Source organism: Engystomops pustulosus, chromosome 10, assembly GCF_040894005.1.
Source record: "Engystomops pustulosus chromosome 10, aEngPut4.maternal, whole genome shotgun sequence".
NCBI classification, from domain to species: domain Eukaryota; kingdom Metazoa; phylum Chordata; class Amphibia; order Anura; family Leptodactylidae; genus Engystomops; species Engystomops pustulosus.
In genome coordinates, this window is record NC_092420.1 from 27,808,830 (window position 1) to 27,826,517 (window position 17,688).

General features: G+C 41.1%; 1 protein-coding gene across 1 annotated transcript in view; it reads left to right on the forward strand.

Annotated features, from left to right (window-relative positions):
- Positions 1–17,688, forward strand: part of SYN2 (synapsin II) — a 186,703-nt gene that overhangs the window by 145,798 nt on the left and 23,217 nt on the right. Inside the window, exon 10 of the mRNA XM_072128106.1 lies at positions 6,507–6,656. Within this exon, the coding sequence (XP_071984207.1) occupies positions 6,507–6,656 (150 nt within the window). The remainder of the gene's footprint in view (positions 1–6,506; positions 6,657–17,688) is intronic.

Consider the following 17,688-nt stretch of genomic DNA (forward strand, 5'->3'; position numbering starts at 1 on the left):
CCATCTAAACATAGTATATACTGCCAGTAGCTACCCACAGATATGTAGCATATTAAAAAAAATAATAAACCTTATACTTACATTCAGGCTCCCCGCCGCTGCCATCTCCTCCTCTTCTCCCTCCAACAGCCACACATCTTCTCTGCAGTGACACAGGCTATTCGCATAATAATGTCATATAATAATGCTGGCCCACATCATACAGAGCGGTGCACAAATGTGGGTCTGTGCTGCACCGCTCTGCCTGTCAATTATATTAGCATCTTATTGATTCTTCTATGGACTACTGGCGATCTACTGCCCCCCTCACGGATCTGCAATCTGCGGCCTGAGGCAAGATTTTAATTCCGGCTCGTGGCAGTTGCTCCCCTGATCCTGCCCCCACACTCATACACACATTACAAAAACATTAGGTTAAGTGGCCCTTTTAAATTAGATATTTTTTACCCCTACCCGTGGCGTGACATAATTGTACAACAGAGTGCTGAGATTGTTTATGCACCTTGTTACTGCGGGGGGTTCCAAGGAGTTGTGGAGAAAGGAACAACCCCTTTAAATGCTGTGATGGCAGCAGCTGCGGAGATCACCCTACCTCAGAAAGACCCTAAACAAATGATTGTATTGCAATGGTCCTTAAGTAGATTAGAAAAAACTAAATTATGTAAAGTGATAAAAATGTCTTTTTCAGGAAGCAATATAAAAAATAAAGCCATTTCTCTACAAAAGTTGGTCAAAGTTTTTTAAGAAATCTATATCTTGTATACCAATAAAAACGACCCTTATCTGGCAAAAAAAATAATTTACTTACATTTAAATATCCACTACAAAAAAGGTTTAAAGGAAACCTACCACTTTAAAATGACCCTTCTGACCCACAAATACCTTTAGACAGCTGGAAAAAGTGTTTGTTGCGGTATTCAAATCCACCTTCGGCTCACCATGATCCGGGTTCGTCTCGTCAGCGCCGCTCCCGTCTATAATTTGGCAAGCACACGGTCTTCTCTCCGAAGCCTAGCGATACTACAAGGCGTCAGTGGTAGTTTGCGCAGGCGCACTGGAAGCCGGCCACATGCGCAAGTGTTCCCGAGAGCTCGGTGATGTCATTAGCTCTCGGGCACGACAGAATTATAAACAGGACGACGACGAGCGGTCGCGTGCATGTAGGGAACACCAGGATCATGGTGCGCGCTGTGTGACACACACAGATGCGCCGAAAGTGGATTTCAATACCGCAACAAACACTTTATCCACAAATACAGCTGTTTCTGCTTTTATTCAAGATATGGTCCGGCATCAGCTCATCCTGAGCTGTCTAAAGGTTATTTGTGGATCAGAAGGGTCATTTTAAAGTGATAGGTTCCCTTTAATGAAAGTTAAAACCTTAAAATTTTATGAATTGATAAGTTTTATGTATTCTGACATTGTGCCAAGAAAAATACAACTAAACACAACATCCCATTGGGTCTTGCTACAATCTCCCATCCCTAGAATCTTCCTTTACTGGGTTATTGCAGAATCCCGAGACTTCTTCCTTTCTGCCGTGAGATCTTTCTAAATTTAGGTCATAGTGTGGAGAGGAGATGAAGGAAATCTCATTACAAATTCCTGTGGTTTCCTCCGAACAGTAATTCATATGTGCAGTCATGACTAAAAGGGCCCTAATAATTACAAATTACTATATATAGTCACCTACTAATTATAGTCTCCTATTCTATATATAGTGCCGGCACATGATGCAGAAAGCAAATATGGCCTAAGCAGTTTATATATGAATTTGCTCACGATTGCCAAGGGGGCAGTCCCGCTGCTCCATGCAAAAAGTGCTTTGTTTTACAAATATGCAAATTAGGCTAAAGTGCTGTGGCAGAGCACCTTAGGACTTTGGTTCCACTTCTTGTTGGACCCAGGAGTGGTGGAGCTAAAAGGGTAAGGATTAGAGAAGCTCGGTATTTACAGCTTACACCTACCATTTGATATGGTAGGTTTCCTTTAAGGCTTCAACTTTTTTAATGGATGCACATTGACCCATACATGTCTATGAGCTCATATTCTCACCCTTTTTTTATCCGAATAATGCTTCCATTGTAAATAGCACTCGTGCACAAAACAGTTTCCAGTTTTTTTTATCATCCATGAGAAATAAATATGATGGTTAATAACTATTTTTCTTTTATGGATCCATTTTCCTCACAGAACCATGCATCCAAAAATGGACCGGAATAGGACATGCCATAAGTTTATCAGAACAGACTACAAACACCTGATGCATAAATGTGTACCGTCTCCTTATTCACAACATAAACTTCTCAATAAGTCGCTTTAGTTTCGGAACCTCAAATAGAACAATGAAAAAATGACAAAAATAGATTCTGCTCACAACTACTTTGCTGTATATTTAGCCTAATATTATAAATATCACAACTTCTGCCCCGTATATCCGCTTATTTCTGGCGTCATTTCACATTAGTCTAAAATAGGATCCTCATGTGGTCCACCAAGACTAAGACTTTGTATATTGTGCCTACCGGTAAATGGTACATTGTGAAGAAACATGAAAAACACAAACATTTTCCTTAAAGTTTTAATGAGACTCATGGTTTTTAGGATTTACTGGTGACTATTTTCTGTTTATTTACTATGGATTGAAAGAACTGAATTTAGATGTAGAATAAAATGTAGACTGATATTTTCTGAGAACAAGTCACTAACTGCTTCAGTGACTTATTGTGGACTATGCTGCCCCCTGAGGGTGAAACTGCAGAATCACTGCCTTTTGTTAAGAAATTCTGCAATGGCCAATACCAAATTTACAACATTGGTTGCAAGAAGTCTCCATGTCCTTTCCTTAAACTAACATTATGCGCTGAAATATTATCAGAGCAGCTCTGGGTCTACAGCAAGGAAGGGCCTATTATTGCTGGCTATTACCAAGTGATTAAGTGGCCGCGTGTTCCACTTCCGTAGCAGGGTGGAAATTAGGTTTCACAAAGTTTTTTACAATAAACAACAAAAAAATTTGTTTTATATATTATATGCAACTCATAGAATAAAAAAGTCCTTTTTTTCCATACATCAAAGAAAAAGTAGAAATTTGTTCTGGATGGAAAAATGAAAAAGTTAAATATCTGGCTCCTTAAAGGAAACCTACCACTTCTGAAGGTAGGTATGAGATGTAAACACCGGGCACCAGCTCAGGGTGAGCTGGTGCTGGAGCTTACCTTAGCGAGTGTTTTAAACCGCTATATCGCGGTTTAAACACATTTTGATTTACTTCCGCGAGGCAGCTTCGAAGTGCCGGAGGCGTCACGCGTGCACGGCCGCGCGCAGCGCCAAAGCTGCCTCGGGGCTGTAAATCAAAATGTGTTTAAACCGCGATGTAGCGGTTTAAAACACTCGCTAAGGTAAGCTCCGGCACCAGCTCACCCTGAGCATGTGCCCGGTGTTTACATCTCATACCTACCTTCAGAAGTGGTAGGTTTCCTTTAAGACCCAGAAAGGCAAGGTTTTTTAATTCTGTAGTTCAAGAGCGGGCAATTAATTTTCCCACGGGGCCACATGATAAATTGAAATGGTTTCAGAGGGCCGGACTAATATATACTTAAAGGAAATTTACCTTTTGCTTTTATGCATTATGACCCAAACATACCTTGAGAATGCTGATGGAGAAACACATTTTGTTTAATCCCTGAATTGAGTGGTTTTGCTGAAAAAACAATTATACAATTACAACAATGAGGCTCTGTTGCTTCTGTGGCTGCCCCAGCGCTCTCCTCTTACCCTAATAATGCACTGCTCCAGCCTTGTCCTGCCTAGCATAAGCCAATAATACGTACGTCATCACTGTGCTGTCCCTGACAGGCAGAAGTAATCAATCGCTGCACCATCCCCCAGCTGCTGTTTGAGTCATCCAGCTCAGGTTGATTAGTACTGTCTGGACAGTTCAGGCAGCTCCTGTGTATGTGGAAGTAATGTGTTTATGAACAGCACCAGCTTTCCCAAAGTCCTGAATTTTATAATTGTTTTTTGAGCAAAACCACTTAGTCCAGAGATTAAACAAGATATGTTTCTGCATCAGTGTAGCTACAGCGGTCTCAAGGTATGTTTGGTTCATAATGCATAAAAACAAATGGTAGATTTCCTTTAAAGGGAACCTGTAATTAGAAATTAACCCAGTTTACCACTACAAATATGTTTTGAAGCATATTAACACCTTTCAGATGATGTTTCTTCCATGGCTCAGTCTGGTGGCATCATTCAGAAAATCAAATTTGATCTGTGATGTAAATTGGTTGGATAAAGTCATGGAGGCGGAGAGCTCAGCATTAAAGTCAAGCTCCACTCACCTCAGAATAAAGGAGATCTGGTTAGTGATGTGTCTGGATTAGGACTATCAATTACAGTGAAAAGGGCTTTCTGAAGTGAGAAAAGCTTTTATTATAAGTTGCAAAAGGGCAAAAAGTGGCGTTTCCGACATTTGGGCTTTATTATCCGTTACAGGGTTAAACCCCAGGAATTACTGTTATTTTATTTTTTTTGTAGATCGGACATTTTGAGACCTTTAGGGGGATACCTAACATGTTTAAGTATTTTTATTGTTTATTTTTATACCAGTTCTAGGAAAAGCAGGGTAATTTGATTTTTTTTAAAGGACAACTATCCCCAGATCGAGGATTGTAAACCAAACATACAGACATACTGGTATGTGCCTCCTTTGGCAGGATCTGCTGTTCTTTTAGCTTCTTATGCCCTGGTTTTCAAGAAAAAAAGGCTTTAAAATTATGCAAATGAGCCTAAGGGGCTCCAGGAGTTAATGGAGTCCGGAGACCCTCAGACTCATTTGCATAATTTTAAAGCCTTTTTTTTCTTAAAAACCAGGGCATAAGAAGCTGAAAGAACAGCAGATCCTGTCAAAGGGAACAGTGTTCTGGTAACAGATGTCCTTTAAAAAGAAATCCGATTTTTCCCTATTTTTCAGACTAACTTGGGTACTTAAACCCTAGGTTGTCTGATTGATCCTACCATATACTACATAGTATATACAGTATATATGAATTTTACTCATCATGCCACTGGCGCATTGTAACAAATCATCAGAAACTATACAGCCCAAAGTTATCATGGATAACAGATCACGGATTAACAGATTATCGCTCCCAGATAACGTCACATCGACATCGACAGCTTTGATCAAAGGGTAAAACCGTTTGCAGGTGATACTGGTGGGTGTTTGCTACATTATGCTGCAAATACCCACCCTGTAAGTGAGCCCTCTCCATACACCTGCAGCTAACATGTGATGTACTAATACGTCACATGTCGGTAAAGGGTTAAATAATGCCACTAAACAGTTTGTCACGTAGATAACAAACCCCTATACGTCTCTGAAAATGGAGAAATAAAAAAAGCTATAGCTTTTTGCAAGTAAAAACAGAAACACAAAGACAAAAAGGGGTGAATGGAAATCTATTCTTTTGCTTCTAATAGCTTGAGAAACAGGTCTATTAAAATTATTCAAATGAACCTCAGGGGCTCCTGGCTTCCCGTTTAATAATTAATCATGCCTCCAGCTCTAGGAGGAGGAGAGGCCAAAGGCTAAATTAAGATGTGCATAATAAGAAGACAATGGAGCCAGAAGGGGCTTCTGTGACTGAGCCGGAAGCCCCTGAGGCTTATTTGCATTATTTCAAAAGAAGGTTCTCTCAAAATCTAAGCTATGAGAAGCAAAAAGAACGGATGCTGTTTCAGGGGGCACACACCAGCATGTAAGTGCGCTTGGTATGGAAACACTGCATTCATGTGGTCGTTTTCCTTTAAGGGTTAGTAGTCACTGTTCAGTATATTCATATCTAAATTCTTACTCTGTAGGACCTTTACCTCAGAAGGTCACCTATAGGCAACGATAGGTAGACTCATCCCTTGAGCATTGTGCTGGAATTGGAATTAGCTGTAATGTATAATGTCTCTATTCCTATATAGCAGTGATGGCGAACCTTTTAGAGACCGAGTGCTCAAACTATAACCAAAATCCACTTATTTACCGCAAAGTGCCAACATTGCATTTTAAGCAGAAACTTATTGCTACCTGCTCTTCAACATCTATCAATCGTATCGGCTCCTTGAGGCCACTAATACAGTTGAAAGAAGGAGGGCACATTCAGACTCTCATTGTAGCTTCTCACCAGGGTCTCTCTGTACAGGAAGAATGTAGGGTCCAGTAGGATGACCTACAAAGATACTGCAGTTCTATCAACACTTTTTACTGCAGTTCCAAACGGCCAATGAAGTGTTGTTTTAAAATAGCGCTGATTTCAGCATCTCTTAAATTGCCAGGGTCTGCAGGAAGATTTGGTGACTTTGGTCCTGTTTGGTGAGCTCTGTCTTGGGGTCAATGGCCTGAGTGCCCACAGAAAGGGCTCTGAGTGCCACCTCTGGCACCCGTGCCATAGGTTCGCCACCACTGCTATATAATATAAAATCTCATAGAAACCCCTTATTCTGTCTTTCAGGTCATGGATTGTACAATGCCGGTCATCGGTGAACACCAAGTGGAGGATCGACAGCAAATAGCCGATTTAGTAGTAAACAAGATGAATCAGGTCCTGTCAAAAACTCCAATTCCCTCCCCGCAGAGACCAACGGCAACTGCACAGCCACAGGTAGCCATTCACTATGTCATATCTACAGAATGTACCGACTTATAACATATCATAAGTAAGTGAACCCCCATGTCTTCTCCCTGAGGACAAGGTGTGTGTTTCCTAATGTCACCATTGTACAGGAAATCTGTGCCAAGTGCCGTGAAATATGTTACCGATGGCTCAAAAATGGGAAATGCTCCTTGGACCAAATATGCCTAAAATCAAGATAATGGGTGTAATGTTTTTGGAAGTATTTGGCCTCATATTAATGGAATGTTTCCATTGTCTGATTATCACATGTAGTAAAGTCTTCAGTGTAGTCAGCAGATAACTACATTCAGGGGGGTAACTACAGCGGTAGCAGCCATAGCAGCTGCTATGGGACCCGCAGTGTTAGAGGGCCCCGGAGACAGATCTGTGTAAGTGTGTAAATGTATATATCGGTTTTTAAATGTGTGAGTATACAAATATGTATATTTTCTGAGGGGGCAGGGGGCCCCATTCAGAAGTCTACTATGGGGCCCCGCCTCTCCTAGTTACGCCCCTGACTACAACCTGTTTCATTCCTCTGAATAAGGTGACTGTTCATTCACTGCATGTGTAGTGTAATGTATATTCTGATCAATGCTTGACTGTGGGTTCAAAAATATGTGCTAATTTTTTGTGCCAGAAAACTTTGTTTTTCTTTGTTTTATACTTTTTATTTTTGCAATTTTTTTACAATGTACATTCTGATCAACACTTGACTTGATTTTTGCGGGTTCAGAAATATAAGCACATTTTGTGCCACAAAGTTGTCTAGTTTTTTCTTTTAAAAAAAAAAAAAAAAAAAAATTTGCAGGTTTTTTTTACATTTTTTTTATTTTATTTTTTTGCGTTTTTTTTTTATTACTATGGGGGCACAAGTTAGGAGGATACACATTACCTATGTCTTTATATAGTTGCAGGTCATAGATGACAGTGATCTAATGGTAATGGCCCATGAGGTCTCTGTTATTAGTTACAGTATCTGTATTCCTAGACATGCAGATGAGATGTAGATCATATCTGTATTCCCCTGCCCCCTGTTCTTAGGGGATTACTGGAAATGGTAACACCCAGTTGTCATTTTAATCATAAATACACAGAGAAATTACACAACACCGAACAATGAAGCATAAGGACAGTGTGTTAGTCCCAGGATGGCCACCAGGTGGCGATCTTGGCCTATTAAAAAACAGTAACTGAAAATCAGACGTAACTGCCGAATAAAAAAGATAATTATTTTTGGGGATGATTTATATTTATTAGATTTTTGTTTATCATTGAGCTTATAATAAAGTATATATAAAGATTTCTACAATAAACGCTGTACATGTAGTCTTTAATTAATTAATTTATTATGAATGTCACTTATAAAGCAGATATACCGGCTGTGTAAACTGTAATATATTTGGTGGGTTCCCATTCTTGTATAAGTGATAACAAGCAGCTGGTACTCTGCTAAGGAGAACCAGCCCTCCACAGCACCCAAAAAATACATTTCATATTGTTTCAGATAGGAAAATAGTGGGATGTATTTTACACTGCAGAAAATTTTGCTAAGGAATGGTTCCCAGATTGAGAGCAAAGTAGTTATGTATTCTTGACCATTATTAGAGAGACATCAGGCTACATTCACACCACGTTATTCTCTCTATTCTATGGATGGGTTGGGCGTATTGCTGAGTTGTCCTTACACCAGAGGGCTAGGATGTAACCCAGTGTATGCTCACACAGTAGCATATGTCCTCCTGTATCATCTTTTTACCCTGAAATTGTCAGTGGGCAGTGATTGGCTGCTGCCAGTGTCCATGCTGTTTCCCCCAGTGATGTCACTGTATTTTTATGGACATTCACATCACTGGGGACCTCCCTGAGCATATGATCAGCAGAGGTTGGGGATGGATGCAGCACTCTTGCATCCATCCATCATAGGCTCCCATGGCCTCCGCTAAGCATATACTTTGCTCAGCAGGAGGGAGCAGGATGGAAAGATGGATGCAGCTTGCAGTGTTCCCTAATGATATGGGAAACCTTAGGCATATACGTCGGGAGCTTTCGTGGATTATACACTGAGCATATAAAAAACCGTTGTGGGAATGTATCGTTGTAGATAGAGGTTTCTCAAACCTTGGACCTTTCCAGCTGTTGCTGCAGCCACATCAAGGGCAGTTTCAGACGACCATTGTCGGTCCAAGAATCCCAGTTTGCGCAGTGTTGTTGGGACAGAACTCTGTATATCATAGTGATACAAGGAGTCCCTTCTTCCTCCACAGAAAAAACAGCAGAAAAGAGTTCACTCCTCATATCATATATCACTGTGGGGACCCATTCCCAGCACTTGTGGTCAGTCCATGAATCCCAGTTTGCGCAGGGTCTTGTTTGCTCTGTTGTTGGGACAGAACATTATAGTGATACAAGGAGTCCCTACTTCCTCCAAAGAAAAAACAGCAGAAAAGAATTAACTCCACATACATCACTGTGGGGTCCCATGCCCACCACGTGTGGTCAGTCCATGAAACAGGGAACACTCAGCCTGTAATTCACTGTCTCATCATGTCTGTGTGAAACTGCCTTTAGTGACAAATACAGCTACAAAATGCTTACAACAGTACTTACCCAATAGGGAGGTAACTAGCACAGACAGGGCCCCATAGCAGACTTCTGAATGGGACCCCCTTAAAAAATATACATATGTGTGAACTCACATAACATATACACACACAAATACAGCATAAACATGCATACAGTAAATACATACCATATATACATAGAGCATATACATATATATATACACACTTCCAGCATATACACACCCTGGCACTGTGGGCCCCATAGCAGCTGCTACCCCTGTAGGTACGCCCCTGCTACCAGATACTACCATGCAGTGCACAAAATAGCCCCCTTTTAGCACCAAATGCCTTTGTTCAGCAAAATAAACCTCACATGATGATACCACCAGATGGTGATTTTGGAAGATTATTTTGTTTTTCTGTAAAGAGCTGTACTTTCAGGTGTCACCGTGGAATAAACAGATGATATCATGGTAGTAGTGAAGCATTTGATTTTTTTTTTTTTAAACAATATTAAATAAGAAATAATCTTCATTGTCATATTTCTACTGTAAGACAATGCTGTTCTGTGTTATATAATTTCATGTTTCACCAACCCGTGGGATTATTGTAAACTTCAGGTTTTCTCTGTGTCAGGATATTATATTAAATTCGGTACTACTTTTACTTATACTCTTTGCCAGATTTCCTATTACTTTCTGCTGTAGTTATATCCATGTTCAGTGCCCCCCCCCCCCCCATCCATTGTTCTACGTTATCTACTTTAATAATAAAATCTATTGTACAAAAAAAATGCCTTTGTGGTTGCCACATCTGTATCGCTGACCATCTGAGAACACAAGGGGGCACATTTACTTACCTGTCCCGTTGACGCCGCCGATCCAGAATGTCCGACGAGGATTCGGAGCTGCTGCGATTCACTAAGATCGTGCGTTCAATTTCCTGCATGTGTCGCTTCCCCGCTGAGGTCCCCGGAGTTCACCGGCGTCTTCCTGGTGCATGTAAATCTTGCAACACAATTTGGTTTTTAAATTCTGCGGTTTGTCCGAATCAGTCGGGTTGTCCGACGTCTATGCCCCCCAATTTGTGTCGCCGGCGCCAATGCGCCACAATCCGATCGTGTGCGCCAAAAACCCCGAGCAATTCAGGGCAAATCGGAAAACCCGACAGAATTGCATCCGACGGACCCTTAGTAAATGTGCCTCAAAGTGTATATACAGAGAACACATAGTGGATGTAGTATTGATGATCCAACCAAATACCAGCATGCTGAGCAGTGCACATAATATCCCCCTTTTAGCACCAAATGCCTCATTTCAGCACAATAGACCTCCCCAGTTATGCTGAAAACACTAAATGCAGCACAATATACCTCCTGAGTGGTGTCTCCTTTTCAGCCCCAACCTCCATGCACTGGCATTGTCACATCCTGCCCACTATAATCTGCCCCCATAGACTGACCATTCCCCCTATTGGTCAGCAGAATTACCCTCCTTTCCACCCGTGTTTGAACTTCTGTATTCAAACTCCACCAGTGTAATAAATACTACTGGATAGAGCACCCCTTTAAATTTTAATGCTGAACTAGCTAGCAAACAAGTTTAAGAAGCAGAACTGTGACGGGATTCAATCCAGATAGGGTGCAATTCTCGATGTGGAAGCAACACTCCACAGTTAATGAAAAATTCTTTATTCCAACAGTGGAAATATACTATATTGTATATATACTATATTTCCACTGGTGGAATAAACAATTTTTCATTAACCCTGGAGTTCTGCTTCCACATCGAGGATTTTAATGCTGAACTAGTATAGTCTGCTCCTATGTCCTTAACAGAGTGATCTTCAGAATACTATACACCAGAAGAGGGCGCTCTTCATTCAATATTAAAGGGAATCTATCATCAAAATCCATCATGATAAACCAGGGACACTTACTCATAGATCCAGGCACTGTGACTTTGGTAATCTAATTATATTTGTTATCCATGGCCTCCTTCCTTCTAAAATCAACTTTTACACCTCAGTGCTGCAGTTTCACGGGCTGTTACAATGTACAGGAGCACTTCCACCTTCATGCTGCCGGGCATTATAGCAAGCAGAGGAAAAGGGAAGTTCTAAGGCAGTTATGGGAACCTTTTAGAGACCAAGTGCCCAAACTTATAACCCATACCCACCTGTTTATCACATTATGTTTAGTTTATCACTAACTTATTGCTCCCTGCTCTGTTGTAACTTTCAATCGTATCAGTGTTCTGAGGACACCAATACAGTAGATAGAAAGAGAACCAATTTTTCCTGTTCCCCAGAACAGGAAGAAATATTTTGCCTGGAGAAGGAGCAACAATGATAATTCTGATCTGTCCACACCTTCCCACCCGTCCTGTAGTCCCAGGCAGTGCTGTTGCTTTATAATAACATTGAGCGTGACAAGTCCTGGGCTGCCTGGGACTGCAAGTAGATAACTTGAGTCCTCTTTGGTGATGGCCTGGGTGCCCAAAGGGTGCCATAGGATCGCCACCACTGTTCTAAGGGATCTAGGGTGAGGGGGTGGGGGGCCGTGTAACAAACTGTAAAGCTGCAGTATGGAGGGTCTCTGGTAACATCGTCCAGGTGCCCTCATTACCATAATTTAAAAGTACATTTTTAGGAGGGAGGTCATGGATAACAAATATAAGATGATTACCACAGTCACGGTGTCTGGATCTATGAGTAAGTGCCCCAGGTTTATCATGATGGATTTTGATGGTAGATTTCTTTTAAATGTAGTCACTGTCCAGTAAATCTGATTGATGTATTTTCTCCTCCTCACGTGATAGCAACTCCCCATTATCTTCAATAATTTGAGCTTAAAGGGGTTGTCAGGGTGTTAGAAACCAATCCTCTATGGTAAGTGATCAATTTGAAAACGCCAGGGGTCCAGCTGCCAGAAACCGATCGATGCTTCTAGTCCTGTGCACATCTCTGTCTAAGGTTCAGTTCACACCTGCATTGGGTGGGGGGAGGGGCTCCATTCCGTTCCTAGTTGACTTCAATGTATGGATGGTAGCCTTCTATTCAAACTCTGTTATACTAGCGGGAAAAAACACAGTTTTTTTTTTTGCTGTTTCATAACGAAAGGGGGAAAAGAACCTGCAGAGCCCAGGTATGAACTGAGCCTAATTAAGGTGAATGGGGTTTAGCTACAAGCCAAGTACAGTCACTGCACAGAGATGTGCGGTAGCTGAACTCTTCATTGAACTGGTTCTAGAGAACACCTTTACAGGGTTTTTTTCCCTTATCTATTTATGACATATCCAAGGGAACATGTCATAAATATATGATAAATGTGGGTCTCACCTCTAGAACCTGCTGTTATCTTGAATGGGGGTCCACTGATCCCATTGCTATCCATTATAGACTCTCCCTTCAAGTCTATAGGGCTAATGAAGGTGCATATCTTGGAATTGAATAGTTACCTGTATACAGTCATGGCCATAAGTTTTGAGAATGACACAAATATTATATTTTCACATGATCTGTTGCCCTCTGGTTTGTCAGATATTTCTATCACATACAGAAATACAAGTGCAATCATATTATGAGTAACAAAAGCTTTTATTGATAGTTAGAATGAGTTACTGCAGCGAGTCAGTATTTGCAGTGTTGTTGACCCTTCTTCTTCAGGACCCCTGCAATTCTCCCTGGCAGCTGTCAATCAACTTCGGGACCAAATCCTGACTGATAGCCGTCCATTCCTGCACAATCACTGCTGCATTGTGTCACAATTTGTTGGTTTTTGTTTGTCCACCCGTCTCTTGATGATTGACCACAAGTTCTCAATGGGATTAAGATCCGGGGAGTTTCCAGGCCATGGACCCAAAATCTCTATATGTTGTTCCCTGAGCCATTTAGTTATCACCTTTGCTTTATGACAAGGTGCTCCATCATGCTGGAAAAGGCATTGTTATCACCAAACTGCTCCTGGATGGTTGGGAGAATTCGCTCTTGGAGGACATTCTGGTACCATTCTTTATTCATGGATGTGTTTTTAGGCAAGACTGTGAGAGAACCGATTCCCTTGGCTGAGAAGTAACCCCACACATTAATGGTTGCAGGATGCTTTACAGGTGACATGAGCCAAGACTGGTGGTATCAGTCACCTTGTCTTCTCTGAACAAGCTGTTTTCCAGATGTTCCAAACAATCGGAAAGGGGCTTCATCAGAGAAAATGACTTTACCCTAGTCCTCAGCTGTCCACTCCCTGTATCTTTTGCAGAATATCAGTCTGCCCCTGATGTTTTTTCTGGAGAGAAGTGGCTTCTTTGCTGCCCTCCTTGATCCCAGGCCTTGCTCCAAGAGTCTCCGCAGTCTCACAGTGCGTGCAGATGCACTCACACCTGCCAGCTGCCATTCCTGAGCAAGCTCTGCACTGCTGGGAGCCCAATCCCCAAGCTGAAACACTTTTAAGAGACCGTCCTGGCGCTTGCTGGTCCTTCTTGGGTGACCTGGAGCCTTTTTGGCAACGATGGAACCTCTCTCCTTGAATTTTTTGATGATGCGATAGTTTGTTGACTGAGGTGCAATCTTTCTAGCGATACTCTTCCCTGTTAGGCCAGTTTTATGCAGTGCAATGATGACTGCACGCGTTTCTTTAGAGATAACCATGGTTAACAGAAGAGAAACAATGATGCCAAGCACCAGCCTCCTTTTATAGTGTCCATTAGTGTGATTCTTACTTAATCATGACAGATTGATCTCCAGCCCTGTCCTCATCAACAACCACACCTGTGTTTCTGGAGCAATCACTAACACGATGTTAGCTGCTCATTTTATGGCAGGCCTGCAATGAAGTTGAAATGTGTTTTGGGGGAAAAAGTTAATTTTCTTGGCAAATATTGCTGTTAAGCTGATCACTCTTTATAACATTCTGGAGTATATGCCATTATAAAACCTGATGCAGTAGACTGTGTAAATTTGTATCATTCTCAAAACTTTTTGCCATTACTGTACATCATTATTCAATGTAAGCAAAAACAAATTTAGTTTTAAAATAATCCTGATCTTTAGCTCATCAGTATCAGTATGTCCCAAATGTGGATGGGGCCTTACAGACATCACTATAGTATAAGATCTGGCCATATTGTTGTTGCTACCAGTTTTTCTACCTTGTTGCTACCTACAAATACTGAGGGAATATCTCAGTAATGTAGAAAGCTGGGAACGGCCCGAGGCATCTCTATAATTACTGGATTGTGAGAGATTTTTTTTTGCTTTGAATAGTTGGAGTGACAGCTGTGTATTATGCGGCTTCTCTGCGGACCGGGGAATCAATTTGGGTGGATTTAAGTAAAAATTTAACTGTTGTCCTGTCTTCAAGGTGTTACTTGTACTAATGTATCCAGTTATACCTGTCTACACAAAATATTTTTCCTTCATGGGGACTTAAAAGTGATTTAGCTGAACCGGGTTTTCCCACCCTCAAATATCCGGACAGGTGAATGGGGATTTTAATGAGCCGAACCGCTGCCATCCTCAGTCACATGACCTGCAAATGGGGTTGGGCTGAAATACCAAACACGGCCACTTTACGATATATGGCACTGTGCTTAGTAAGGAGTGAAGTCACCTACAGTATACTTACACAGCTAATAGGTCAAGGTGCCTGGTACTGATCTTATTTTGGGGAACTATACTACCTTTTTTACTGTTGCCCTCCACGGTGACTGTGCATCTGTCATTCAATGATTTCTGCTTATTTGGAATCGCACCAAGGCCACTCTGCTTACAGGGATTCGGCAATGTTACTGAATGATCGGGATGATTCATCTCTTTTTACCCTGAACAATCAGTTATTATCAAAGGGGTTGTCCCAAGGTTAAAAAACATGACTTCTTCCAAAAAGAGCACCGCACCTGACCATGGTATGTGCAGTATTGCAGCACCTCTGTATAGAAATAAATGAAGCTTAGTTGTAATACGACACATGAACGTCTGTTCTCCGGGCTACGGCCTATAGCCGCGTGCAGGAGAGAGGAGCGGTGAGTACTCTTCACCCCTCACCTCTCTATCGAAAGTCGAGCGGCTGTGCTGTCAACATGGCAAAATATAGTCGCTGGCTGTAACGGTAAATATTGTGGTCGTTCACTTTTCTACAACTGTTGACCATTGCTCTAAAGCCCCCAACCATGTGACCCAAAACTACAAGTTTATATTGACTCCTTATTTCCTGAACAATGAATTCCTTTCGAAAACAGCATTTCTTACATGAAATTATTTCCTGCCATTCAGTTTACTTGGATCACTTCACTATGGGGTGTGTGGACTTTTTATGCTTTTTTTCTATGCTATCTATGCTTGAATTTTATATGTTTTTGAAAAACTGAGATAAAAAAAAAATAGAAACACTCACTTACATCTATCTATAAAACCCTGATATTTATTGGGTTATTGCCCTTACTGGTACCAAATTGCCGAAAGAGATTCGTCAAACACAAAACAAGTAGGGAACTAGAGGGGGGTGTACTTGTTCTAGAAGAGACCTAGGAAGTTAATAAAAAAAAACACTACTGGGGCATGGAGTAACCTCTGGGTCCAGCCAGGCTACTCCACTCCCCAGTAGCCTCTGCAGGTAATTTACATATTACTTTTACAAAGTTTTTAAAAAGTTAGATTTGGTCTTTAGATTAGTAAAATAAAGATTAGGGCTGAGGCGGGCAGGAGGAATCTACCATTAGATCTACGTCTGATGGTAGATTCCTCATAGTAGGTTTCCTTAAAAGATAAGAACTCCTTTTTCAGTTTGCATCAGGCTTTTTGTTCAGTGAGGTTCAGAAGTGGAGATACAGGCAGATGAAGAAATAGGTTCTTTATCCACAGCTCGCAATCTCAACTATGGGGGGAATATATTAAGGCTGTCATTGTAAACGCCAGTGTTAAAATTCTCCCCAACCGGCATTCTGACCTCTTAGTAGATTAAGGTGCAGATTAGACCAGGTCTGACATGACAGAGATTTCTGCTATGGTTTTTCAGTGGTTTTCCAGTGGAGGCTGGACTGGTGGAGATGGGGAGATTTATGTTCCTTCTCTGCCAGAAAAATGGTATAGAAGGCATAATAAAGTGTCTTTCTCTTTATCTCCAGTTCTGTAGCTCCCAGAACCCCAAGCCTGATTTGATCTAAAAGATGAAATCCTTAGGATTACTTTAGAACCAGAGATAGACCATCTTAAGTGACCATCCCCTTTCAGCCTCTACAAATGACTCCTTACTCAATTTCTTGTGGCCTAGTACAACTCCCATAATAGCAACTTTTCTAAATTGAAAATGTTCCTACTAATGTATTGATTCTAGAAATCTAAGTAAGCTATGTAAACTTGGAAAACGTAGATATTCAGGAAACCCCAATGGGAGCTATAGGGCAAATAAACCTGCAAAGTAAATACATTATAACTGAACATGTTATTATTGGCAAGAAACAGGAAATTCTTCATGAAAAGTGTATATGTACCAGACTTCCCCATCAAAAGAGTTAACAGGAAATGACCGCTCGACCAATCGTTGCTTCGGTGGATCACAGGTGGGAGATCACAGAAGTATTGCATATTTTATTTTTGCATCTAGTTCTTCAGAAAAAAATTTCTATATATTCGATGGCTAAGAAGGCAAAAATATCCTAAAAAAAAAGGATAGTAGTCTCACATTTTTGTAACTTCTGAGTCTGCAATTTTTGTCTCAATTATGGACTCGTGAAAGGTTTTTATGGCTTGTGAATCTTTGTTGCCTGTCTTTTTATATCCTTCTTAGACATCACGGACAAGGTAAATAAAACTTGCCAAGAGTCATTAGAACTTGTAAACCGGACACTTTATTCCCATCCATGGCCTTTTCTTTGGTAAGATTCTGGCTACTGAGTAACTTGCTCCTGTAAATAGCGAGCTTAAACATCCAGCACGGGATGGCCATTTCATATTACTAGACGTTGTAAAAGAGGATTTAGATGTGGCACAATATATTTAGTGTAGAGTTAATGACTAGCACAATGTTTGCTGTTATATGGCGCTACTGTTCTCTGTTGCATTTATATTCTCGGGAAGGTAATTATACTTTAAGGATATGCTGTGATACTGTTCATGTGCAAACATACTGTAGGGTCACCTCAACAGCCAAAGTCCATGCTGGCTAAGTTACCTCCTGAACTTTAAAGTGTTTCCTACTGTGTGCACTCAAGTGGTGGCCATTTTGTACAACACCTCTGAGGCAATGATCTATTTTTATAGCTAAAATGGGTCAGGTAGGCATTCCCCTTAAGGAACCAGTCACCTGGATTCTCATTTTTTCACCAAGGAAAGCCAAAGCCAATTACATCAATATTCCAAAGCTGCTTTTGGCAAATTTCAGAAAAGTATAGTGTAGTTATAATTATTGAGTTTACCAGGCTCTCTGCCAGAATGTACTGCTGAGTCCCAGGGGGATGGGG